General features: G+C 43.5%; 1 protein-coding gene across 1 annotated transcript in view; it reads right to left on the bottom strand.

The window, feature by feature from the left end:
• Positions 1-1,262: 1,262 nt before the first annotated feature.
• LOC147016611 (uncharacterized) overlaps positions 1,263-27,197 on the bottom strand; it is a 62,742-nt gene continuing 36,807 nt past the window's right edge. The window contains exons 8-12 of the mRNA XM_085847947.1: positions 16,028-16,221; positions 15,031-15,090; positions 13,277-13,339; positions 12,931-12,984; positions 1,263-5,629 (exon numbers count right to left, since the gene is read on the bottom strand). Of these exons, the coding sequence (XP_085704073.1) occupies positions 4,557-5,629; positions 12,931-12,984; positions 13,277-13,339; positions 15,031-15,090; positions 16,028-16,221 (1,444 nt within the window). The 3' untranslated portion in view covers positions 1,263-4,556. The remainder of the gene's footprint in view (positions 5,630-12,930; positions 12,985-13,276; positions 13,340-15,030; positions 15,091-16,027; positions 16,222-27,197) is intronic.

The raw sequence follows: 27,197 nt of genomic DNA, 5'->3' as shown, positions 1-27,197 counted from the left end.
TGTGCATGTGGGATAGTAGGGACCGTGCTCAGCATTACACGAAGAAGGACTGGCCTGTGCGGGAGGAATTGGTGCCATGCAAAGAAAGAAACGTCATCAACGACCCTCTGGTGGACAGAGACAGAATACTCTTCCCACCGCTGCACATCAAGCTCGGCTTAATCAAGCAGTTCACCAAGGCTCTGGACAAAGATGGTGACTGCTTCACTTACTTGTGCCAGGCTTTTCCAGGATTGACCATGGAGAAGTTGAAAGCTGGCATCTTTGATGGTTCTCAGATCCATCAGCTCATCAGAGATCCAGAGTTCAAAAACTCAATGAACGAAGTGGAACTGGAAGCGTGGAATACATTTGTTTTGGTAGTGAAGAACTTTCTTGGCAACAATAAGGCCAGAAACTACTCAGAACTTGTCAACAACATGCTGACTGCTTTCAGAAACCTGGACTGCAACATGAGCATCAAGATGCACTACCTATTTTCACATATGAACCGGTTTCCTGAGAACCTGGGTTCAATGAGTGACGAGCAGGGGGAGAGATTCCATCAGGACATGAAGGAGATGGAGACCAGGTATCAGGGTCGCTGGGACGCAGTCATGATGGCTGACTACTGTTGGAATCTGAAGAGAGACCTCCCTGCCGCTGAACATTCCAGGAGTTCGAAGAAACGGAAGTTCAAGCCCTGAAGTTTGAACAGTGGTGACGCAACATGCAATTTACTTGTACTTACCTTTATCAATGCCCACCATTCAGATGACAGTAATCGATGTTTCTATCATGTAATCAATAAATGTTGTTGGCAAAACATTTTTTTTCTTAAAAACATGTTTAGGATGATATGTGTTGACAAAAATCAGCTGATAATGCCACAAAATGTAATTGATTTTGTCACAAGATCTGATTTTTTTCAAATCAACTTAGCACAAAAACCTGACCTGATGGAGAGAAACGGATGCCATTTCCTGATTCAGCAGTGCCCGAATACCCTAATTCACTTGTAGAAATCTAGACAACATTCAGAAAGTAAAAAATTGTTGACCAGTGTTCTTTTTTTCTTCTTTGTTCTTGTTCTTTTTTTTTTTTTGTTCTTTTTTTTTTTTTTTTTTTTTCTTGCTTTTTGTTCTGTTTTTTTTTTGTTTTTTTTTGTTCTTGCACATCTTGCACATCTTGCAAGTTTTTGTTCTTGCACATCCATACTTTGAAGCAACTTTTGAATCTGGAAACATCTTTTGAAATAGAGGTCCAGCATGATCTGAGACTGATATGGGCAAGTTATGTTCCACAATAAATCCACTAAAGAGAAGTTCCGCTCGGGTAACATCCTCTTCCTCGCTTGTCCCTTGTTTGGTGAAATAATTCAGAAGTGTACCGGTACTCGTGCTCGAAGATCTCTCCTTTGCAATGTCTGTGTGCCGTTTGCTTCCAAGTGCTTCCGAATATCATCGCGACCTCCGTGCTCAACTGAAATATCAACGCTGCATACTGTACAATACGCATGATGAATTCCTCTTTCAGACTTTCGAATACACGGGTATTGGAGACTGTATTCGGTCTTGTACTTCTGAGACCATTTCTTGGTCTTCGTAAGCTTCTTTTCTGCCATTTCGTAATCAACATCGAGGGCTTGAAGCATCGGTAACTTCGAAGTCGATGTTCCACAGCTGCAGCGCGACTCGTAGAACTCTAGCGGCTGTTAAACACCGCACGGTGGTCGCGACCGCCGGGCTGGTACGGGCCCAGCTGCATGCAGTGAGCGTATCGCATGCATATACACTGTGCATACATACCGCATGCACTGTATTGCACACAAACCGCATGCACTAAATCTCAGTGCATGATCGCCTAAGCGAGATCCAGACCCAATGTTTCGCTGCTCCTCATTTGAATTTGCATTTTTTTACGTACAATTTGGTAGCAGCGAACGTTATGGAGTTACCACATGCTATACGTAGCAGACGATGCTTTTCATTCAATTCTCATACTAATACATTCTGATTAGTGAACAGTGCAAAAATATCAAAATTTCGGGAGGATAAGGATAGTGATCGTAAGGGCGGGAGTTTGGGTGAATTTTCGGAAGCCTCCCGATGAAATCGGGAGGGTTGGCATTGCTGCGTTAGTATCTGCAGGTATTAGAGGAACATCAAAATAATTCAGACGAATCCAGATACGTTGTTGTTTCTACACGGCTGGTGTGTATGCAGCATGTCCAAGCTAACGCTAGTTAGCACATGTTAGCTGTGTTTCCAGGTATGTCAACTGCAAAGCCTCTCTGACTATTTTTTGGATGTACATTATACCTTACAGATTGTACGTGTAGTATTGGGTGTTGTATGTTAATGGGTGGTGTTTGCTTTTCTTTTTGCAGACCTGTATTAGAGCAACATGAGCAAGATGTCTCAGCTTCATCAGCTTGGAGCAGAGAGACAGGGTCAGGAAATAATTAACTTGAAGCTGTGCATACTCCATCAATCTGATGACCAATGTAAAGGACACTTGGTATTACATCCTAGACTAGATTCCTACCAGAAGATACTAGATACAGTAAAGGAGAGAGCCAGCTTGAAAGATGGAAACTATGATGAAATGCAAAAGTGGCTCACAGATATCAAAAAAGAAATACTATGTGAAGAGCATGCATTTTAGCATCGCAGCTGTTACCTGGTCGCGACTAACAAGGACCACATTCAGCAAGCCCGAGACCGCTATGAACATGCATTATCCACTGGGTCATACCCTGCCAAAAGACGTGGACAGAATGGAGAAAGCACTGATATGGATGAACCAAGCTCCAATGGACACTGAAACTCTGGGCTCAAGTCAAGATGGTCATCCAAGTTGCAAAATTGCACTAGTGGATGGCATGGTTGTTGTCCAAAAGCTGACAAAGAAGCCAGCAACAGTAATAACGGTCAAAAATTTAAGTGAATGGTTCTACGGCAGACTGATGTCTCTAACCAGAGACTACGATGAGGTGATTCTGGTGTTTGATACCTACAAGGCGGATCTTTGAAGCACATCACAAAGGGAGAAAAGAAGACAAGGAAAGGATCCAATCCAATACCAAATCAGAGATGACACAAACATCAAGAACATTGCAATGAGCCGCTTACTTTCTCATGACCAAACAAAGGTTGATCTGACAGAGTATCTGGCATCAAAGACGGTTGAATACAGCAAAGAATCCCCCAAGCTTGTCATTGCTTCTGCTGCAGGACACACCAAGAGCAACAGTCAATTGGACTTTGAAGGCAACAACCATGAAGAAGCAGACACCTTGTTGATCCACCATGTAGTTCTGGCTTCACGTCGCAATCCATCCGATGCACATCTCATGTTTTTCTCCCCAGACACAGATGTACTGGTGCTGGTTGGAGCAAATTATGAAATCCTGCTGAAAAATACTTGTGTTTCAATGGCATCTGGGATTTTAGAAGTGAAACCAATATGGAAAGCTCTGGGTGCAGATCGAGCAAAGGCTTTGCCGGCATTTCATGCATTTACAGGAGCAGACAACACTGGGCGGTTTTCTAGAATTGGCAAAGCTACCTGGCTGAACATCTACCTAAAAGCAGATGATCATGTTGTCAAGGCTCTGCAAATGCTGTCTCAAACCAGTGACGTGACAGAGGATCAGCTATCTACTTTTGGCTGGGTTTGTATGCACTGTATACTTACCTAAGGGGATCCAAATCGACAACATCCCTGAACTGAGATGGTATCTTTTCTGCAAGCCCATGGCAGAAAGTGACAAGCTTCCACCCACACTTGGTGCTCTCAAGCAGCATGTCCTACGAGCCCATATCCAGGCCAGAGTGTGGGGTCAGGCAGACATCGCCCAGGAGTTCCTTGACCCACTACAGAATGGCTACTACAAGGACGAGGATGGCCAGCTGAAAACAATGACAACTGAGTCCCTCCCAGCACCAGAGGCCATCAATGAGATGGTCAGATGTCAATGCAAAGCAGACTGTTCTTAACACAGATGTTCGTGCAATTCAGTGGAGCTACCCTGCACGGAGCTATGTCAGTGTAGCACTGACTGCCAGAAAGATGAAGACTCTTGGGATATCACATTTGCTAGTGACAGTGATGGTGATTGTGAGGACGATGGAGATGTGTAGCAGACATGACAGTTTGCTTGTGTGTAAACTTTGGGTGTCAAATTCCGAATATCTTTTTTCTTTTTCTGTTCAGCTATGCATATTAAAATGCAAGATAGACACCCATACATGTGTCATTGACATTTGTAATTATCACCATTGGATTCCTTGCCCCAAAAAATGTAGATTTTGCCACTGGAATCTTGTTTCTCGGTCATCAAGGAGGCGAGATATTGAGAAACTAGTGTCGCCAGTTTTAAAAATCCAAGATAGCCGCCATAATGACATCTGAGAAAATGGAATCAAACATTTTCTAATTTGTTAGGCTATTAGGTTTTCAAAAGTATATCGTTTTCATAATCTGCCAAAAATTAGAACGAAATTACATAAGGAACCTGACTATTTGTTTCTCGATTAATTTCTGTTTCTGTTATTGTGATTAAATTTGAAATTTCAGCTGTTTCTGTTTTGCTCTCGTTCTATTCTCCGTGTAGCACCTCTCTTGTTCTCTGAGGTGTGCAATTTTTGATGTCGATATAAATGCGATAAATCGCTAAGTGTTTTGTTACAGATGGAACACTTGTAAGACTTCTCTCCCATATGTATTGCTCTTTGATGTCGATCTAAATGTGACAAAGAAGAAAATGTTTTGTTGCATTCAGAACACTGGAAGGGCGTCTCTCCTGTATGTACTTTTTGATGGCGAGCCAAATTTGATGGACAATTAAATGCCTTGGTGCACAAAGAACACTGGAAGGGCGTCTTTCGTGAATGTATATTTTGATGTCGATATAAATTTGATAAACAATTAAATGCCTTATTGCATTCAGAACATGTGTGGGGCTTCTCTCCGGTGTGTATCAATTGATGCTGCTTCAACCTTGCGAGAACAGGAAATGCCTTGCTACATTCAGAGCAATGGAAGGGCTTATACTCCCTGTGTATTCTCTGGTGAGTGTATAAATATGATGTAGTACTAAAGTTCTTGTTGCAGACAGAACACTTGAAGGGTTTCTCTCCCGTGTGGATTCTGTGATGTTTACGTAAAGTTCCTGACTGACCGAATGCCTTGCCGCATTGTGAGCACTTGAAGGGCTTCTCTCCCGTGTGGATTGCGTGATGTTGACGTAAACCTGATGAAGTAGTAAATGCTTTGCTGCACAGATGACATTTATATGGCTTGTCTCTTGGGTGTTCTACTTGATGATAAATCAAAGATGATAACTGATAAAATTCCTTGCTACACACATTGCACTTGTATGGAATCTTTTGGCTGTGCATTGTTTGACATCTCTTTAAAGATGTTAATGAGCTAAACGTTTTCTTGCAAACAGAACACTTGTGCAGTTTCTCGTTCCTTTCAATTTCCTCGAATGTCGTAATACAATTGTTGTTCTTTGTCGGTACACTGGTGTATTTGTTGACTTCCCAACAAGAAATCTGTGCCATGTTCTGATTGAAAGAAACCTCTGTATCAAGCAACTGGGAACTTGACTTGGGATAAGAAACCATTTCCAATTGATTCTCTGCAAATAAAATTCAGAAAAGCATCAATAATCACTTTTGTTGTGAAACATGCAACATCAAAATAAAATGTATGAAGTACTCCATTTCGATGTAAAAATAGTCCGATGTCTGAACTCGTCTTTCACAAGGTACAAGCTACAAAGGAAGCATCAAACAAATACACAATTTGGTGTCTGTCTGTCTGACCACAATACATCCAGTCGTTCCTCATCCAATCTTAAACTAACTTGCCAGAGGACTAAGGATCACACGGTAGAGGTTGGCGTGACTTCAGTAACTTCATCCCCCCCCCCACCCCCGCCTCCCGCCTCTTCAAGGTGGTTTTCTTCCATGGACGAACGCTGTGTTAAGATATATAGCTAGCTTATTGTGGCGTTTCGTGGGGGCACACCTTATTATCACCAGAAGGAAAAATTATAATAACCACAAAATATTCAGTAAATTCTGTCGAATGTACGATTCCCTTTTTCAACAGTTTCTACTGATATTTAGCACTAGACTGAAAGAAATTTGGAGAAAACCCAGCATTCATGAGGCATCCTGTGCTTTTCGCATTCCCCGCAGCCCAACAGACCCGAAACGTCTCGACTTGCGAGGCCTTGAGGTATGTCGTATGCCTGTTGTTGGCTTAATGGTTAGGGTGGCAGGCATCAGATCCCTCGGGTCCTGAGTTCAACTCCCACTTGGCTGTTGAATTAATACCAGGTGGGGTTGACTCTGCCTGTCATCCTTCCGAGGTCTGCAAAATGAGTACCAGCTTGTTGGGATTGAATGAGCCATTCGAGTATCCTGCGTGAGAGTGACGATCCATCCAGGATTGTGCCCAATAGCCAAGGAGACTGCTTAAGCAGAACCAACACTCTGCAAAGAGTATGGTCCCAATGGATTTGGAGGTATGTCGTAATGACCTGAGGTAAAGGTGATGAAATGAGTCCTTACGCATGATGTATCCCATTGCCTGTCCAATTTTTCAAGGCATCAGATTATATGAGTATGGAGAGAGTGCATGGACCATTTATGACATGCATTGGGGCCTCATATGTGATTTCTCCTGACCATGGCTTCAAATGTGACGTGTGATATCGCCCCCAACACACTTACAGCCAAATTGTGAACGTTATTTGATGCAGAACCCCATTCCTTAAGACCCAGTCACACCTTGACGTTTTAGCCAGCAATGGAAACGTATTAAAATGTATGTAAAACGCTGGATTACGTTGAACTTTTGATGTTTTTTTTAAAGATTCGGACGTATTCATAACGACTTGGTCTTATGCGCAACGTATTCGTAACGGACACAGAACGTTTCGTTGTGTTATAGATAACTTATACCAACGAATGCTGAACCTGGTGTCAGCCTTCACAACCTATGCCCAACGAGAGTCTAACTTAGGCATAGCGCGCTGCACGCATCGCCGACGATGACGTGGCGTAGGTTATGAAAAGGCTGCCACACAACGATTCAAATCATAACCGCCGCAGAAATGGAAGTGTCAACATCGCAGTCACACCTTGGCGATCTTGCCAGCATATGCCGACCTCTGAAAAATGCGTCTAAAACGCTGGCGCACGTCGAATACAGTATGGGTAAGTTTGGTATACATGAATAGAACGCTAAAGTACGCTATCATACATCGTAGTAAGTGGAGTACGTCTTGTAATTTCAAACATGTTGAAAATTTTACGACGTACTTGCCGTATGACACACGCTCCGCATGCGATGGGAATAAGTTGTACGCACGATATGCGATCGTTGACACACATCGACACACGTTACTTGTCAGGTGCTCACAAGTCGAAACACGTCATGGTAATGGTTAGCGTCAGTGTTCCAGACTCCCGGTTTTTTTTTTTTCTTCGGTATGACGGTGTTTAGTGTACAGTGCGGTTATGATTTAAACCGTTGAGCGGCAGCCTATTAATTATATTATATTATAACCGCACTAGAAATTGAAGTGTCAAAATTACCATCATACCGAAAGAAGGAAGAAAAAAAAATAAAAAAAATAAAACCAGGGAGTTTTACTTTCTCCAGGGAGTTTTATACCAGGGTATGGGAGTAGTGAGGGGTGATTACAGGATGGGGATAGGGAGGGAATGATTACCGTATGGGGTAGGGATGGATGATCCCGGGATGGGGGTAAGGATGATCAAGACAAAATAAAACCAGGGAGTTTTATAAGGTGGGAGGCAGGGGCACCAGCCCAGAGGGGAGAGCAGTACTCCATCAGGCTGCAGATGAAAGCTTTGTATGTGGGCAGGAGCTCAGGTGGGTCGAGGAAGGACTTTGCACGACGGAGAATTCCCAGTCAGCGACTGGCTTTGGAAGCCAGGTTGGAAATGTGGCTTTCCCAGGAAAGATCATGGCTGATAGTGCTTTCCAAAACTGTGGCAGAGACAGCCTGGTTTCAGCATTTACTCCACCCATCAAGTGCAGACATGGTCTGACTCTTCCTCTTCTTCCCTCAAGCCTTCAAGATCATTGGAATCAAACACGATGAGGCCGAGTCTATGGACCTATCACTTTGCCATCGCAGACCTGTTGGTGGTCTGTCTTCTTCCTCCTCCTTTCTCGTCTTGCACCCTCTGCCCTCTCCGTGCTTTGTCCCCTACCCTCCAATGTTTCTGCATGGTTCACATGGTCCACCATTGACCCCTTTCGAGTGACTCCCAATATCCAGGAGCACTGCGCACTTTCACTCAGTCGTTCCTCTTTTTTCCAACTGTGGAATCAACTTCCACATTTTCCTCAATCTCACTCTTCCCTTCAAGTTTTCATAACAGTTATTCACCACCATCTCAGATCATTCCCCAACAAAAACAATAATCTTTATACACCCATTAAACCACCCCCACCCCAACAAAATTTGCTTCTTTATCCATCCCGTCCAACGCCTGCATTCTCCCCTACCCCTCATTCTTACACGTGCATCTGTCTCCGTTTATTTGGCCTCTTGGCACTGCTGTTGACATTTCACCCTTCTGTTTCTACTGTTCCTTTTGTTATGCCGTGTCCTGATCTGTTCTCTGTTCTAGCTCTTCCATGAGCACTGACCCTGTAACAAAACATATAAACAAAAAAACACACCCCGCATGGTTAACTTCTCCAGACTTTCATTTTCTGCACTAGTATGATAGTTTCTGTTTTAGCATCAGCACTTCTAATGTGTAGCATTTGATGTGGTGGTCTAACTTATTCAAGTGCTGATTTATTTGTTCTTCTTGCCATCCATGGAACTTTTCACATTAGTCTCAAGCACCAGATTTTCTTTATCACTGTCCATGACAAAATAATAATGTTAATCGACACCTACACACACATGACCCTCACTCTCATAGCCGCCCCCCACCCAAAGGAGCAGGTGTTTCTAGTTCAATAAATGTCAGAAATTAAAACCTTCCCAACAAGAGAGTTCACATGACACCCCACTCCACGCAGTCTTGAGAAAAAGGACATTGGAAAGGTCTGTTAAAGGGGAACCCAAACGATCAGACGACCTCAACGCTAATCGATCCCTTGATATCCTAGAAAATAGATACAATGTGTCTTTCTCAGATTTGTGATTTATATAGTCAAATTTTGCGAGTAAAAGTCGAAACCTACTTCTTTGTCACGATTAGCAGGGATGTCACACCTGGGAGTCAACCGCCATTGTCATACAATCTACGGGTTACATCACGGAACAATTTAACTCAAACGGCGAATAATTTTCGATTTCCCACAAGTATGGTTTCATGCTACACCAATGGCTAAAATACACCAAGTTTGCCAGAAATTGGATGAGGTTTGTCCGAAATACCCGCGTGTGGATTGAGCCTACAAAATGTTCGCTGTTGTGTTCAGAACATTTTACAGAGCACGGTGATAAAACAGAGAAGACGAGACCTTGTGGTCATCCACCACGATTAAGAAAAGATGTCTGTGCTTTGCTGTGTCCCACCGTCATGTTCACTGTGTCGTGCCATGTCCCACCGTTGTGCCATATCCCATCGTCGTGTCTGTGCTGTGCCGTGCCTGTGCTGTTCTGTATCATGTCCAAGCATCATGTCTGTGCTGTTCTGTGTCATGTCCAACCATCATGTCTGTGTTGTTCTGTGTCATGTCCAACCATCATGTCTGTGTTGTTCTGTGTCATGTCCAACCATCATGTCTGTGCTGTTTTGTGTCAAGTCCCACTGTCGTGTCCATGCCATGTCCTGTCCATACTGTGTCGTGCCGTATTTCTGCTGGAGTAATATAACTGATTTATTAATTAATACAAAATCCCTTATAAACTGTCAATTTAATGGAAAAGCAAAAGCTACCAATTTGTAGTGAGCAGGTGACCAGCGTTTTCATCTTCACGAACACTTCCATGTCAACATCTTCGCCTGAATCACTTGCATCAGGGTTGAAACGATACGGCTCCATAATTCCACAAAAAGCGTTTCCATCACTAGATTCGTTTCCAATAGTTTCTTCCAAATCCCACAGATCACCCTCAAAAAGCGAGAATTGTCGACAATGTAGAGCATTCTTCAGGACTTTGTGATTGGCAATTATATATATATATATATATATATATATATATATATATATATATATATATATATATATATATATATATATTTCTCATCAAGTTAAACTGTGAATAATGATTTTCAATGGTTTTCAAATATACATGCTGTTAGGCATGTATACATGCTCGGCTGCATCTGATCTGGTAAGGTGATCCAGTTTGAACAAGGCATAGCGAGGGCGTGTCCCCCGGTCATTAAACCATGTGACCTTTAGGTAAACGGTATTAAACAGAGGACCCGAAGTCACGTGATCGAGTTATATTGCGATTCCGGAGAGTCTGGTGGAAACCCGAGGTAGCTTCCCCCCTCGTGGTCTTCTCGTCCCCAACCCCGGGTCCGCAACAATATAATTCAATTGAAATAAAATGAAGATTTTAAAGGTTGCATTAAAAAAATCTAAATACTTTTTACGGGAGCTTGCCACCCGCCGTTGATGAGTCGTCTTTTAAAACCACCTTATTTAACACGTTACATTAATTCTTCGTGCCTGTTTGTCCTTTATGGCATCCCTAAAAACAGTAACTTTCCTGGTTGGAATGATTTTCAATTTTATTTCACTGTCAGATAGGCAGACAGACAAACAATTATCTCACTCCTCTCTGCACATGCGGGATCGGGAAGAGATTCCGTACAATTTGCTAAATTCAGAGCCAAAGTTCTGCTAAACTGCAGGTCTGAGTTGTGATTCATGTTCTACAGTGTTCAAAATATAAAATTAATTTGAAATCAAGTAATTCCTCAATCAGAGACAGAGAGACAGAGTGAACAAATTGTTTGAGCCCGCTTTGTATACGATAGTAAACAATTTTGTTGTTCTTCCCTCACCTCGTCGGTCAACCACTCCTAGTCGGAAGCCGACAACCACTTGTCCGCAGCAAATCAAACTGAGTAAATTTGGTGTGCAACAGAGATACATGGAAACACATTCGAGATACCACAATAGAGAGACCAAAATCTCTTCTTTTAGAATGGAGGCTGGGTGACGACTTGGTAACAGCGTGGGTAGTTTGGACGGCGCACCGCAGGCCAGGGTGGTGAGCTCGACTCCTGAGCCTTGGAGATGGTGGCATAACGGCAGGGTGCCCTTTAACATGGCACGCACAGCTTTGGGAGGCCAATGCTTGGGACCCGCCATGCATGAAGGCAGTCACAAAGTTTATGTTGGCCGTAGCCACGCGCGGTAGTTGGAGTTGCAACTGGACCTTTCAGGACGCAGCATCCCGCTCTTAATCACCATCATCCAGCTCTGTGCCGTACATGTGCAACACATGCCCAGTACAATGCTTGCCTGCACAAGCCGTACCATACCCAACACGAGTTTGTGTCTTGCTCAAGCCCTTGCTCATTATCCATTGTTGTGTGAGCCTCAGTATTTATATTTGTCACCAAAGTGGGTTGTGGGTTATATCTTTTCGTTGTACACAAGTGTGTGCGTGCCTCCCTACTTCTTTGTCCTTTGAGTGCTCTGTCCTGTTTATGTGTCATCGCGTCATGTCTACCCTTATCCCCGATTGTATTTGCAATAAATCCATTTTAATTATAAGAGAAATTGTCCTGGCTTTTTATATCCCATGTGTTGCGTCGCCTGGTAAGGCCTCAGATTGTAGTGACACTTAGGTTTTTTTTTTTAAATTGTTAAGAACCGTGAATTGAATGCAGAATAGCAAAACTACTGGAACGATGGGTGGTTAGTCAGACCCGTCGACAAGACAACGTTATGAAAAGGTGCTGATGTTTCGAGTTTCATCCTTTGCCCCGAAGTGAAAAAGCCCCGGCAAAGGATAAAGGCCAGAATGTCAGCACCTTTTCATCTTTCACGGCAAATAAATCGACCATTTTCTTTGTGTTTTTATTCCCTTGTGCAGCCCACACAGACCGCTAGTTCTGTGCTAGAATTAGAAACTACATCTAAATATTATGCCTGTGATGGATGTTTAAGAGAACATGAATTTTGAACGATATTTTCTCGAACAACAGTTTAACTGTAATGAAAATGTAAATTACATTTCATCATTCCAGTCGGTAACTCCATCTATATATTACAAAAACTCTCATCTTGTATATATGTATGGATGTATGTATGTATGTTCCCAAAATGCAGCCAAAATGGTACACGATAGCACAAAAGTTTTCAGCCCACCTTACTCACCATTCTCCTGCGGTGTGCAGGAACAAATTTCGTTCAAATCGGCAACGAAAAAACAATTTAAAAAATCAATACCCGATTCAGTCAAGTACTCTTCGGGATTATTTAATCAAAGCAAACAACCTCAGCGGTATAGTTTGCTGGAGCTATCTTTTTTTTTTCTTTTCTTTTTTTTGAAATGTTTTTTTATCAACCGCTGTCACAACGGGAACCCATCGGGTTCACGGGTCATCTAGTGATCATTAAAGACATGCTTGTAATAGACAAGAAAGAGGCAAAAGAAAACAATTTGCATCACGTCAACGTGACATTAACGAGGAGTTGGTACCACAAGGCAGGTAGGAATGTGATTAGCACTCGTATAAAGGACCCTGTGGTAACTGTTATCTTACCCTATGATGAAGGGTGTGTTTGCATGATACATTTAGTTGATTTGGATGAAGGCTTCACAAGATGCATGTCCTGAACACGTACGTATCTAGCTGTGAATAAACAGCAATTCCAGAAAAACGAAGAAACACACATCACCTCAACCACTTTAAACACACCATGTTACAAGGAAAATGCAAAAACGTCACTGAAAGGAGCATTTACCTCTCAGAGGACAATGGACGAGTTCAGGTTCAACAAACAGCTTCCCATCAATACCTGCAACAACATAGTCATAACATTTATCTTTATGTTATCTCCATTAATGGGATTGCAAGTTGGTAACCGATTGAGAGCAGTCCACATGTGTGTTCCTCACAAATATCTCGAAAAATCATGTGACGTTTCAAAGTACAGATAAAAAAAGATAAAATTTGGTTTATTAAGGAGCTGGGTATTTATGTTGTTACACTGCCTTGAGACAAGACCAACAATAAGAGAGCGAGTGAACAAGCTTCAGTACAATGTACGTTCATCAATGGGACAACCAGAATGTCGTTGTGGTTCAGACCTTTGTCTTCAATGGATGATTCATCGATGAACTCGGACTTCACCTTCACTTTAACAATAAAACCTGAAACAAAAATATCTCATTAAAACTAAGCAATGGCATGAATGAATCAAAACACTTTATATATATTTATTTCAAGAAAAAAAGTTTTAAAAAATGAGAAATTATGTAAAAACTCGAGAGAAGCCAATTGGAGCACGAGCCCACGTCCCGCAGTGCTGGATACTGCTATTAAGAGTTTCGTATTATTGAGGACATTGTACAGGACATATGAATTTAATTAAACAAACATGCCTACGCATAACAGGCTTAAACTGCATCTCTCTCCACACAGCTAATCGTTATGTCATGGAGCTGTTCAGGTTCAACAATGTTCAGGTTCAACAATATATATATATATATATATATATATATATATATATATATATATATATATATATATATATATATATATATATATATATATATATATCAATTTTGAAGGCGTGGTAAAACCCTCTAATTACCTCCACCACCGAAGATGGACAGACATTATGTTTTCACCTCTGTTTGTCTCTCTGTCCATTTGTGAGCATGATATCTCAAAATGTTATGGTCAGGTTCGTACGAAACTTGGTGGAGAGGTTGGGTGTGTGACAAGGACTAAGTGATTTGATTATGGTGAAGATCCAGATGCAGATAAAATTTATATTTTAATGTTAAACTCAATCTCAATCTTGCATATGACAAATTACAGCTCACAGTTTGAAGTCGAAGTTGGACAGCTGAGTCACAGCATTATTGATCGTTGGATTGCCCTAACTAAATAAATCATCAAATTTCCGAAGGTGACACTCGTTCACAATGTGACGAATAGTCTCATCTGGGTGATCACAGTCATATTTTGGGCAGTCACATTGTTTAAGTGATTCTTCACCATTTAAAGGTTAGGCCAAAAACTATATATGGCACGATATCTCAAAAATTCAGACGGATTTGGAAGACACTTGGTAGAGAGGTTGGGCGTGTGACAAAGAAGTAATTAAATTTTGATGATAATTTTTAAAGGTTATGGACGGGTTAGGCGAAAGCTAGTTGGATGAGTTTGGTCGGTGACAAGAACAAGCTAATTAGATTTTGGTTCAGGTCCGGATGCAGATCTGGCCCATCAATGGGATAAAAAATGTAAACTGTTCAGTCTCGCTGGAGGTATACGCTCCACTGAGTGCTGTTCCAGTGAAATAACTGTGTTTATTGCGTAAATCATAGTAATAAATAAACTCAGCACACTTGTGCCTGAAACCTGATACACCATCGCAACGCTCCAAGAATAGTAATATTATTTTTTATGAGAGAGTTTGCATTTTTACAACCACAGGTAGTCATCAGGTATTTGAGAGTTACAGCCTAAAGGTCCATGTTTGAAGCATCTCCAAGCCCGACGCATCACGGTACGTTTCTCAAAGCACACAAAGTAAATATATAAATATTCAGGATATCCGAGAAAATATCTGGGATCCACATTGACATGATTACCGTTTGGAATGCGATTGATATTCCTGATTTGTATAAACTCAAGTAAACAGGAATGGAGGAATGAATAACATGGCTGGGATTTTCATTCACAATTTAATACCAAACTTCATGGATATTTGTTCCTCGGAAGAAATAACAAGTAACGGATACACCACTCTTGTCAAGTTTACTCTGGATTGTAACATTATTATCATAAACAATGACAACGAAATCATCAACAATGTGTTTGTGATTCAAACCTTCATCTTGAGGGAACGAATCATCGACAAACTCGGATTTCACCTTCACTTTTATAAAATCTGAAACAAAAACAATCAATTTAAACCAAACGATAAATGTTCCAACCAAAAGTCTTGATCACAATATGGTAGTAACAAGTGCTCACTTTACAATCTCAATGATATATTTAACCCCACCTACCCCTGTATATGATAGGGGAAGGATTATTGCTTTTTGTTATCGGGGTTATTTGTACAATGAGCGCTACAATTATGGTACCACAGAGTTTCTTACACCCCCTTCGGAGGACAAAACCAACATTGAGAATATTTATTTTCTTCCTGCACTTTTAATTTCCAAAATTTACGAGCTGTATCTCTGAGCTGGCTCACTTTCAAAATGAAATTTTGCATCAATAATGTGAATACGAAGTATGCGGAGGTGACATCGTTTGACCTTGACAAAATTTTAAGGTCATGACCTAATTATCGACATTTTTACATTTTCCACCATAACTTGACGAAGCTTTGTCCCATCAGAAGGAAATTGCCCTCTCTGGAGAGCTGAGAACAAGGCACATTTACGATTTATTTATATTCTTTTCTAATAATAGTAATATGATGCTATCATCATGACCACTATTGTTACGAGAAGCAGCCTTGGAAAAAGGGCACGATAATCTATCGATACACCTCAACACAGCGTTTGTCCAAGGTAGAAACCCCCTTGAGGAGAGAGGACAAAAAAAGTCACTACAACCTCCATCGTATGATCTTTAATCGCCCTGGCAAGTTTGATTGAGATTGGATAAGCAACGATGACATATTTTAGTATGATGCAAAAACAATGATGCAGTTCACATGATGTTTCGCTTTATTTGTTCGAACTCTAATCCAAGATGGTGGATCATACACGTGGTGACGTCACATGTATACATGTTCCACAGTGCACAGCATGAACCAGCACAGACTATGTACGGTAACAGGAAGAGCAAGGAACGGAGGCAACGGCACGTACCCGAACCCGACTCTTCGTCAGGTGGATCGACACTGGACCAGTGGTCTGCGGGAGAACCTCCTGCACTGACCGCGCTTCCTCCATCGGAACCGCTCGTAGATCCCAGAGGGTTCGTTCTGTGGTCTTCACCAGAGAGATCTTGGTTCATGGTAAACCGGAGGGGACTGTAAGGTAGAGCATGATAAAGTATGGTACTGTAGGGTAGAGTGCAGTAAAATAAGGTAGCGTGCAGTAAAGCATGATGCTGTAAAGCAATATGTAGTAAAGTTTGGTACTGCAAAGTAGATGTCGCAGAGTACAGTATTGTAGAGTGTAGTAAACGATGGTACTGCAAAGCAGTGTGCAGCTCATGTGTTGTAAAGTACAGTATTGCACAGTAGAGTGAAGTAAAGTACAGTATTGTAGAGTGTAGTAAAGTTTGGTGCTGTAAATTATAATGTGAAGTATGGCATTGTGAAGTTGGGAGTAGTAAAGTGTGGTACAATAAAGTAAAGTACAGTATAGTAAAGTATGGTACCGTAAGGTAGAGTTTAGTAAAGCCTGCTACTGTAAGGTTATATAGGATGAAGTAAATCACGGTACTATAAGGCACAGTGCAGTAAATAGTGCAGTAAAGTTTGGTACAGTACTGTATGGTTGTAAAGAGTGAAGTAAATCACGGTACTGTAATGTAGATTGTAGTAAAGCATGGTACTATGGTTATAGAGTGTAGTAAAGGTTGGTACTGTAACGTAGATTGCAGTAAAGCACGGTACTAAGGTTATAGAGTGTAGTAAAGGTTGGTACTGTAAGGTTATAGAGTGTCGTAAAGGTTGGTACTGTAAGGTTATAGAGTGTAGTAAAGGTTGGTACTGTAAGGTTATAGAGTGTAGTAAAGGTTGGTACTGTAAGGTTATAGAGTGTCGTAAAGGTTGGTACTGTAAGGTTATAGAGTGTAGTAAAGGTTGGTACTGTAAGGTTATAGAGTGTAGTAAAGGTTGGTACTGTAAGGTTATAGAGTGTAGTAAAGGTTGGTTCTGTAAGGTTATAGAGTGTAGTAAAAGTTCATACTGCGAGGTTATAAAGAGAAGTAAAGGTTGGTACTGTAAGGTTACAGAGTGAAGTAAAGGTTGGTACTGTAAGGTTACAGAGTGTAGTAAACGTTCATACTGCGAGGTTATAAAGAGAAGTAAAGGTTGGTACTGTAAGGTTACAGAGTGAAGTAAAGGTTGGTACTGTAAGGTTACAGAGTGTAGTAAAAGTTCATACTGTGAGGTTATAAAGAGAAGTAAAGGTTGGTTCTGTAAGGTTGGTACTGTAAGGTTACAGAGTGAAGTAAAGGTTGGTACTGCAAGGTTACAGAGTGAAGTAAAGGTTGGTACTGTAAGGTTATAAAGAGTGAAGTAAAGGTTGGTACTGTAAGGTTATAAAGAGTGAAGTAAAGGTTGGTACTGTAAGGTTATAGAGTGAAGTAAAGGTTGGTACTGTAAGGTTATAGAGTGTAGTAAAAGTTGGTACTGTAAGGTTATAAAGAGTGTAGGAAAGGTTGGTACTGTAAGGTTATAGAGTGTAGTAAAAGTTGGTACTGTAAGGTTATAAAGAGTGTAGGAAAGGTTGGTACTGTAAGGTTATAGATTGCACTAAAGTATGGTACTAAGGTTATAGAGTGGAGTAAAGGTTGGTACTGTAAGGTTATAGAGTGAAGTAAAGGTTGGTACTGTAAGGTTATAGAGTGTAGTAAAAGTTGGTACTGTAAGGTTATAAAGAGTGTAGGAAAGGTTGGTACTGTAAGGTTATAGAGTGTACTAAAGATGGGTACTGCAAGGTAGATTGCACTAAAGTACGGTACTAAGGTTATAGAGTGTAATAAAGGTTGACACTAAGGTTATAGAGTGTCGTAAAGGTTGGTACTGTAAGGTTATCAAGAGTGAAGTAAAGGTTGGTACAGTAAGGTTATAGAGTGAAGTCAAGGTTGGTACAGTAAGGTTTCAGAGTGTAGTAAAGGTTGGTACTGTAAGGTTACAGAGTGTAGTAAAGGTTGGTACTGTAAGGTTATCAAGAGTGAAGTAACGGTTGGTGCAGTGAGGTTACAGAGTGTAGTAAAGGTTGGTACAGTAAGGTTACAGAGTGTAGTAAAAGTTCATACTGTAAGGTTATAAAGAGAAGTAAAGGTTGGTTCTGTAAGGTTACAGAGTGAAGTAAAGGTTGGTACTGTAAGGTTATAAAGAGTGAAGTAAAGGTTGGTACTGTAAGGTTATAAAGAGTGAAGTAAAGGTTGGTACTGTAAGGTTATAAAGAGTGAAGTAAAGGTTGGTTCTGTAAGGTTGGCACTGTAAGGTTATAGAGTGTAGTAAAGGTTGGTACAGTGAGGTTCCAGAGTGTAGTAAAAGTTCATACTGTAAGGTTATAAAGAGAAGTAAAGGTTGGTTCTGTAAGGTTGGTACTGTAAGGTTACAGAGTGAAGTAAAGGTTGGTACTGTAAGGTTACAGAGTGAAGTAAAGGTTGGTACTGTAAGGTTATAAAGAGTGAAGTAAAGGTTGGTACTGTAAGGTTATAAAGAGTGAAGTAAAGGTTGGTACTGTAAGGTTATAAAGAGTGAAGTAAAGGTTGGTTCTGTAAGGTTGGCACTGTAAGGTTATAGAGTGTAGTAAAGGTTGGTACAGTGAGGTTCCAGAGTGTAGTAAAAGTTCATACTGTAAGGTTATAAAGAGAAGTAAAGGTTGGTTCTGTAAGGTTGGTACTGTAAGGTTACAGAGTGAAGTAAAGGTTGGTACTGTAAGGTTACAGAGTGAAGTAAAGGTTGGTACTGTAAGGTTATAAAGAGTGAAGTAAAGGTTGGTACTGTAAGGTTATAAAGAGTGAAGTAAAGGTTGGTACTGTAAGGTTATAAAGAGTGAAGTAAAGGTTGGTACTGTAAGGTTATAAAGAGTGAAGTAAAGGTTGGTACTGTAAGGTTATAGAGTGAAGTAAAGGTTGGTACTGTAAGGTTATAAAGAGTGAAGTAAAGGTTGGTACTGTAAGGTTATAGAGTGTAGTAAAGGTTGGTACTGTAAGGTTATAAAGAGTGAAGTAAAGGTTGGTACTGTAAGGTTATAAAGAGTGAAGTAAAGGTTGGTACTGTAAGGTTATAAAGAGTGAAGTAAAGGTTGGTACTGTAAGGTTATAGAGTGTAGTAAAGGTTGGTACTGTAAGGTTATCGAGTGTAGTTAAGGTTGGTACTGTAAGGTTATAAAGAGTGAAGTAAAGGTTGGTACTGTAAGGTTATAGAGTGTAGTAAAGGTTGGTACTGTAAGGTTATAGAGTGTAGTAAAAGTTGGTACTGTAAGGTTATAAAGAGTGTAGGAAAGGTTGGTACTGTAAGGTTATAGAGTGTAGTAACGATGGGTACTATAATTTAGATTGCACTAAAGTATGGTACTAAGGTTATAGAGTGGAGTAAAGGTTGGTACTGTAAGGTTATAGAGTGTAGTAAAGGTTGGTACTGTAAGGTTATAAAGAGTGTAGGAAAGGTTGGTACTGCAAGGTTATAGAGTGCAGTCAAGGTTGGTACTGTAAGGTTATAGAGTGAAGTAAAGATGGGTACTGCAAGGTAGATTGCACTAAAGTACGGTACTAAGGTTATAGAGTGTAATAAAGGTTGACACTAAGGTTATAGAGTGTCGTAAAGGTTGGTACTGTAAGGTTATCGAGTGTAGTTAAGGTTGGTACTGTAAGGTTATAGAGTGTAGTAAAGGTTGGTACTGTAAGGTTATAGAGTGAAGTAAAGGTTGGTACTGTAAGGTTATAAAGAGTGAAGTAAAGGTTGGTACTGTAAGGTTATAGAGTGAAGTAAAGGTTGGCACTGTAAGGTTATAAAGAGTGAAGTAAAGGTTGGTACTGTAAGGTTATAAAGAGTGAAGTAAAGGTTGGTACTGTGAGGTTATAAAGTGTAGTAACGGTTGGTACAGTAAGGTTATAGAGTGTGGTAAAGGTTGGTACTGTAAGGTTATAGAGTGAAGTAAAGGTTGGCACTGTAAGGTTATAAAGAGTGAAGTAAAGGTTGGTACTGTAAGGTTATAAAGAGTGAAGTAAAGGTTGGTACTGTAAGGTTATAAAGAGTGAAGTAAAGGTTGGTACTGTAAGGTTATAAAGAGTGAAGTAAAGGTTGGTACTGTAAGGTTATAAAGAGTGAAGTAAAGGTTGGTACAGTGAGGTTACAGAGTGTAGTAAAGGTTGGTACTGTAAGGTTACAGAGTGTAGTAAAAGTTCATACTGTAAGGTTATAAAGAGAAGTAAAGGTTGGTTCTGTAAGGTTGGTACTGTAAGGTTACAGAGTGAAGTAAAGGTTGGTACTGTAAGGTTACAGAGTGAAGTAAAGGTTGGTACTGTAAGGTTATAAAGAGTGAAGTAAAGGTTGGTACTGTAAGGTTATAAAGAGTGAAGTAAAGGTTGGTACTGTAAGGTTATAAAGTGTAGTAACGGTTGGTACAGTAAGGTTATAGAGTGTGGTAAAGGTTGGTACAGTAAGGTTATAGAGTGTGGTGAAGGTTGGTACTGTACTGTAAGGTTATATAGTGTAGTTAAGGTTGGTACAGTAAGGTTATAGAGTGTAGTTAAGGTTGGTACTGTCAGGTTGGTACAGTAAGGTTACAGAGTGTCATAAAGGTTGGTCCTGTAAGGTTATAGAGTGGAGTAAAGGTTGGTACTGTAAGGTTATAGAGTGTAGTAAAGGTTGGTACAGTAAGGTTATAGAGTGTAGTAAAGGTTGGTACAGTAAGGTTATAGAGTGTAGTAAAGGTTGGTACAGTAAGGTTATAGAGTGTAGTTAAGGTTGGTACTGTAAGGTTATAGAGTGTAGTAAAGGTTGGTACTGTAAGGTTATTAAAAGTGAAGTAAATCACGGTAATGTGAAGTAGAGTACAGTAAAGCATGGTACTGTCAGGTAGAGTACGGTAAAGCACCGTGATGTACAGCACAGTAAAGCACGGTACTGTAAGGTACAGTACGGTAAAGCACGGTACTGTAAGGTTATAGAGTGCAGAGAAGTACGCTACTGTAAGGTAGAGAGTAGTACACAACAGGTACACTATGGTAAATTAATATAGACCTTGAGGTTGTGTTCTGGAAAAAGTAAAACACGTGTCACGTACCTTCTCCAAACCATCTTATTCGCGGTTTCAAGACAACAGATTCTTCCCGTTAATCACGTGATCTCCATCATTGGCGCGAAAAATGTAATATATATAAATATATATACATATATATACATATATACAAATATATATACATATACATATACATATACATATACAAATATACATATACATATATATATATATATATATATATATATATATATATATATATATATATATATGTATCGCTAATCCACCTCCTTCGTATTCCCTGTTTCCTTCCTGAAAGTTCCTGTAGTATCCATCTTGTTTACCCCGTGTACTGCACCCCATCCCTCTCCCTTCCACAGATCTCCTTATGTCTCTGTTCCATACTGTTTTTTTCTTCCCTCTCCCACCCCTCTTGTCTCCTGCTCCCCTTGTTGTATATTACTTGTACGTGGCCGTACGTGCAAAAAAAAAACTTTCAAACCGTGTGCCAGAAACAACCACACAGGCCGTTTCCTTCGTTCTCGCGTAGCCGTACGTTCGTGCCTGTACGTGCAAACCAAAAAAAAAAAAACTTTCAAACAAACACACAGGCCGTTCCTTCACTCTCGTAAATGACGACTGGATTGGGGCATTGTGTTTATCTATAAATGCTCATAAGAAATCGAGAAATTATTAGAATACAGTAAGTCATCACTATCCGGAAGTGGTGCGTGCCCGTACGGAATGTTCACATGCATTCCACGAATTATCACTTGCATTGAAGTAACAACTGCTGTGATACTTACACACAGAGTTAATAAAATCCAAATTAAAATCAAGTTTACCTCCTTGTCTTTGCTTGCCATGACATTCGCTGCCATTGACCATTGCCACTCCTACGCCACGGTAACTAAATGGCGCCCTTTCCCCATCAGCCATGCCGACGCAGCAACGTGTCTTGTCATTGGTTTGGTAAATAAATGGCCGCAGCAACGTGTCTTGTCATTGGTTTGGTAAATAAATGGCCATAACTTGGGAAACACTTGGCCGATTAATATTGTTGCGGATTCGCGCCCGCCGGCGTGCGAGCGGCCACGTAACTCTAATCGCGGCACGTCGCCCACCGGACGGACAATCCCGTCGTAACCCTCTCGGACTAACGCCGGGAACTAGTCACGGGTGCGCCTTTCGGCCTCACCACGATCGTGCCAATCGGCCCCCCGCGTGGGATAGGGTTGCTCGCCAAATTCGACCTACCTAAGTACCCACACGGAGGGTAGACCGGGCGATCGCACCTCGCCACAGGTCGACTTCGGACACGGGCCACTTTAAGCGACCCGTTCCGTACTATCGGGATAACCGAGCGGTGTTATCGTCGGCCTCGACGGTTCCGATTAATTCTTGGGCGTATTTAGCCCACTACCAACCCTTTACGTGAAGTAAGATGGAGATTCAATGAAAGAAAAGACGAAGCGAAACGGGAAAACAGTTCAACATAATTCACATTTATTTCGTGATGGCACACGGATAGCACACATATACAATTATACACCAAAAGCAAATGTAAAAGTAGAAGAAACACACAATAATGCACAAAAAGCAAATGTAAAAGCAAAACACAATGCAGATCTACCACCGACTACCGAGCACACGGCAACACTTATACAGTTTTACTTCACAGACGGCGCCGACAACACATATACTCAAAGCAAAAGAAAAAGGGACCACCCTCCACTATGAGGGGGCAGACGGGCCTGGGGCCGAGACCGCGTCGAGCCTACCCGTCTGGTGATGAGCCGCAAAATGGCGGTGGCGCCCCGACTCCGCGGGCCTCGCGGACAGTGTCTGGTATGGGGTGGGAACGGGGCCCCCCCTTCTCGCACTATCTCAGCGCGGGGGGGGGAAACAGGAGGGGGTTGTTGATGCTCAGGGGGATGAGGATACCTCGCTGGCTCGGGTCCCGCGACGAGCGTCTCCACCGCGACCTCGGTCGCGTTATCGGCCTCTCCTCTCCGCAGCTCCCCGACTCTGACACGAGCGCCCTCTCGACTGCCTTCGCCGCCGCCACCTCTCCAACTCTCCCACTCTCCACAGCTCCGTCCAACTGCTTTCTCCGACTCTTCTCTTGACTGACTCTTCCCAACTCAACTTGCTCTTGACTCTTCCCAACTCAACTCAACCGACTCTTCCCAACTCAACTCCGAACTGACTCCTACTACTCCTTTTCGGCGAGCGAACGCGGCCCTTTATAGCCCCCCGTGGCTTCGCTCTTTCACCTTCGACCCTTTACCTCTGGCTGGCTCCCCATTGGACAGAAGAAAAGTGGGCGTGAATGCTTTTTGATCCGCGAATCTGCATATAGCGACCACACTCCGACGCACCTGGAGGCGGGGCCAAAATCGCCCCACGCTGGCCGATAGGACGGAACAGAAGTGGGCGTGAGTCGTTTTTGATCCGATTGCTTCGGAAAGGCTGGCTTTTCTGCACCCGCTGCTCAGTGCGCGCCCTGCACGAGTTCAGGATCGGCGCCCACAAGCGGCGCGGGAATGGCGGCGACGCGATGGTTGCGAGAGCGAGATGTGACGGTAAGGGTCATGGCTGTTGGTGTGAAGCGGCGTTGCGGTTGGTGGTTGTTGTGTGATGGTTGTTGAGACGTGGTTGGTGGTGGTTGTGGTGTTGTAATGGCGGCTGGTCCAAAATAAAGATAGCAAAAGAAAAACGGCTATCTAAAAGGGTCGCAGCCCGACTGAATGACATTTATTTCCTCTAAACAACGGGTTTGGGCCTAACTACACATATACTTACAGAGATATCTCACCTAAGGGACCTGAATGGTGGTTTGCGAATTTCGTCAACCATAACACTACCCCCTCCCCTTTTTACAGACTCGTCCCGAGTCGTCAAATTTTCGTGTGCCATCATGTGTAGTTTTCCCCTAGTACATTTTACCTACGGATCCCTGAGTGCAACATTCATGGTATTCGTGTCCCCAAAATAAATAACCTGAGAGCTGAGTAACTACCTAAACAAACTCACTCACTCGGACGACTTAAATAAAATTGCCGGCGCGAAGACAGACATGCCGGGGCGCACTCATATTTACAGTACATCTTAACCTTTACTTACAAATTTTACACTAAACCATGGCCCAGGATCAATGAACTCTGCAAAAAGAAAGCAGTTAGCAGGGATCCAGGCTGCTCGCATGCGGTCTCTGACTCAAACAATGCAGGTGACAGGGAACGTGGCCGGCTGCTCACACGCAGTCCAAGGCCTTCCCTTTTGAACTGAACGCAGTGAACCACAACGGTGCATGGGCTGCACAAATGCAGTCTCCGTGCCAGCTCAAGTGGCACACGCAATGAACACAACGAATGGATGGATGAATGGACGCAAACACGGTGCACGGGCCGCCACTGCAGGCCCGTGTTGTTGCTGCCAACAGGGCAGTTCTCGCAGCTTGCAAACTGTTGCTTTCTGATCCTGGCGCACATGGCAATGAACAAGGGGGGGGGCAAAGCAAAATTGAACGGGGGCTGGTGAACATGGGCAGTGGGCATGGCATGGCAAGGGTGAGCAGGCAAACAGCCTGCAGAACAAGGCCGCTGCAGGCAAACACAGCCGGCAGACGATCTGGCCGGCACAGGCCTTGAAGCACAGCAGCTGCAGACAATCCGACCGACACAGGCCTTGCAGCACAGCAGCTGCAGACGATCCAGCCGGCACAGGCCTTGCAGCACAGCAGCTGCAGACGACAGGCCTTGCAGCAAAACAACAGCTGCCGATGAAGTGGGCCGGCCTTTGCCTTGCAGCAACGCAGCCAGTTGATGAAGCTGGCCAGCCTTTGCCGTTCAGTGGAGGTTGGTGGAGGGAGTGCGGTGGTGCTGGCCACTCGGAAGGCGGGCTCGGACCTACCCTACGGTCTCCCTCCCAACCTATCGCCTTTGCCTGTCACTGTCTATACCCACTCCCTTAATTTGTCAAACCCCAATTTAGCCCCAACTCATTATTATTATTATTATTTTTTTTTACTTCCCCACAATAAATCGTCCCCTAACACCCTGTACTGTCCTTGTTCGGCTCACCTATCCTGTCACCTAGCCTACTCCCAACCCCTACGTTCCCTTCCCGGAGGGGAACAAGGGAGAGCTAGCGTCCTGTGCCGAGGCCCAATCCAAGCCTCAGAATGGCCTCCCCAGAGTTCAGCGATCTATAACACAAAGTGGGTCCAGCGGCCCACAACGAGAGCGAGGGGATGGATGGTGCGGAGGGGTACACTTCTTAATCTACCCTAACCATTAACCTGTTAAACTACCCCGGGGCTTTCAACAAGCGCCTCTCGCTTAAACTATTGGTTCTAACAACCTAGATTCCTGTCGCCTGTGTTGGTGTCCTCACAACTTCGGGCCTTGCCCCCCAATTTTCTCTCCGTGCCCTCACACGGTCTCATGGCTGGGACACGTGGCTCCCTTTGGCAGGCACGACCCTCTGCCGATTCTCCCGCTATGGCACCCCCGGGCACTACACTGCCTCCGAGCCTACCAGCTCCCTAAACACCGGGGAGTGCCCCCAATGGCACCTCCCCTGAAACGCACACGTGGCAGGCTGGCTTCCCAGGCCCCTTTCCGAGGGTCACCCGTGCCCACAACACTGCCCACGTGGCTAACGGCGCCCCGGGCCCCCGCACCAAGCAGGCGCACCCGTGCCCACTACGCTATCCCGGCCCCCCATGGGCCCTTGGCCTACCACGGCCGACTAGCCTGGTGCCCGGGGTACCCACTCAGCGATACTCACCTTTCGCAGCCACGCACCCAGCCCGTCAACAGGGCTCCTGCACCCCTCCAAACGGGTTTCGAGCCTACATTCACACCAACAACAAAACGACCTCCATTTTTCAATTTAACTAACCCCCTAACTCACTCTACACTGACCCCGGGGTCCCTTGGGCGGGAGTCACTCCTCCCCCCAATCACTCATCGCACCATGCATTCCAGACTCGCTCCATTCACACAGACCTGCTGGCCTCACTCACTCACGCAGCACATGCTTCCACTTCACTCACCAACTCTTCAACACACTCACCGCTGAACTCTGCCATCCTTCTAACTACATCCCCTAACTAACTCGTGCTCCCACGTCATCCCTTACACTAGTAGCACGTTCCTTTTAACCTACGTAGCGAAGCTACGTCCCCACTACACATCCAAAGTCTGTCTCTGTCTCCAAAATAATCCCATACTCCATTTTCCCAACCTAAATCTCGCTACAATCCCTCCAACTAATCCATTCCACGGACTCCATGAGGACTTACCCCTGCCCCATGAAGTCAGTCTAGCTATGCTAACCCTTCCCCCTAACTCGTTTCCATCCTGTGCCCTGGTAAGGGGGTCTTCCACCCCTTGCCCGGGAATCCTGTGCACCCGAAAGTGAGGCTTGCTTTTTATTTTTTTTCCACATGCGCAGCACCAGCGCGGCAACTCACAGCTCGCACACTTTGTACCTGCCAGTGACGTCATGCAGCTGCACGTGTACCCCGTCCCTCCTTGGACGGTACCATCCGGCAGGGATACCCCTCCTGCCGGATTCCAACCCCGCGTGCAGCCATGACGTCACCGTGCGCATAAAAAAAAAACACAAGCCCCACGTCTCGAGGGGTTCCCCACGCGAACACATGTGCTTTGCCCGTTGGAGCTTAACACACACGATCGCGTGGAGAACCCGTCCGGTCCAAATCCGTAATCCTGCCTAAACTTTGTCCGTCCGCGGGATCGGCAAATCCACCGCTGGCGTTTCCGGACCGGGACTTCACTCTCGCAAGCGAGCACGTGGGGCCTCGTGCGTTGCACAGCACGGACCGCGTGTTCGCTGCTGGGTGAACCCGGCATGGTCCCCGAAACAACTACAGCCGCTACCCGGCTTTCTTTCCTCTGTCGCAGTCTCCGTCTCCATTCCACACACGCTCTCCCGCGTGTTACAACGCTAACACACCTCACCATTAAACTCACACCGGGAGACGCGGCTGCATGTTCACACATGCCGACCGACATCTCCCTTACACACAACGACCTTGCACACGCTGTCTCTCTCACACTCGGCCGCTCACTCA

The sequence above is a fragment of the Eptatretus burgeri genome, chromosome 11, assembly GCF_056783735.1.
Source record: "Eptatretus burgeri isolate ZD-2024b chromosome 11, Ebu_testis_v1, whole genome shotgun sequence".
NCBI classification, from domain to species: Eukaryota; Metazoa; Chordata; class Myxini; order Myxiniformes; family Myxinidae; genus Eptatretus; species Eptatretus burgeri.
This window is presented reverse-complemented; position numbering and strand designations above follow the sequence as displayed.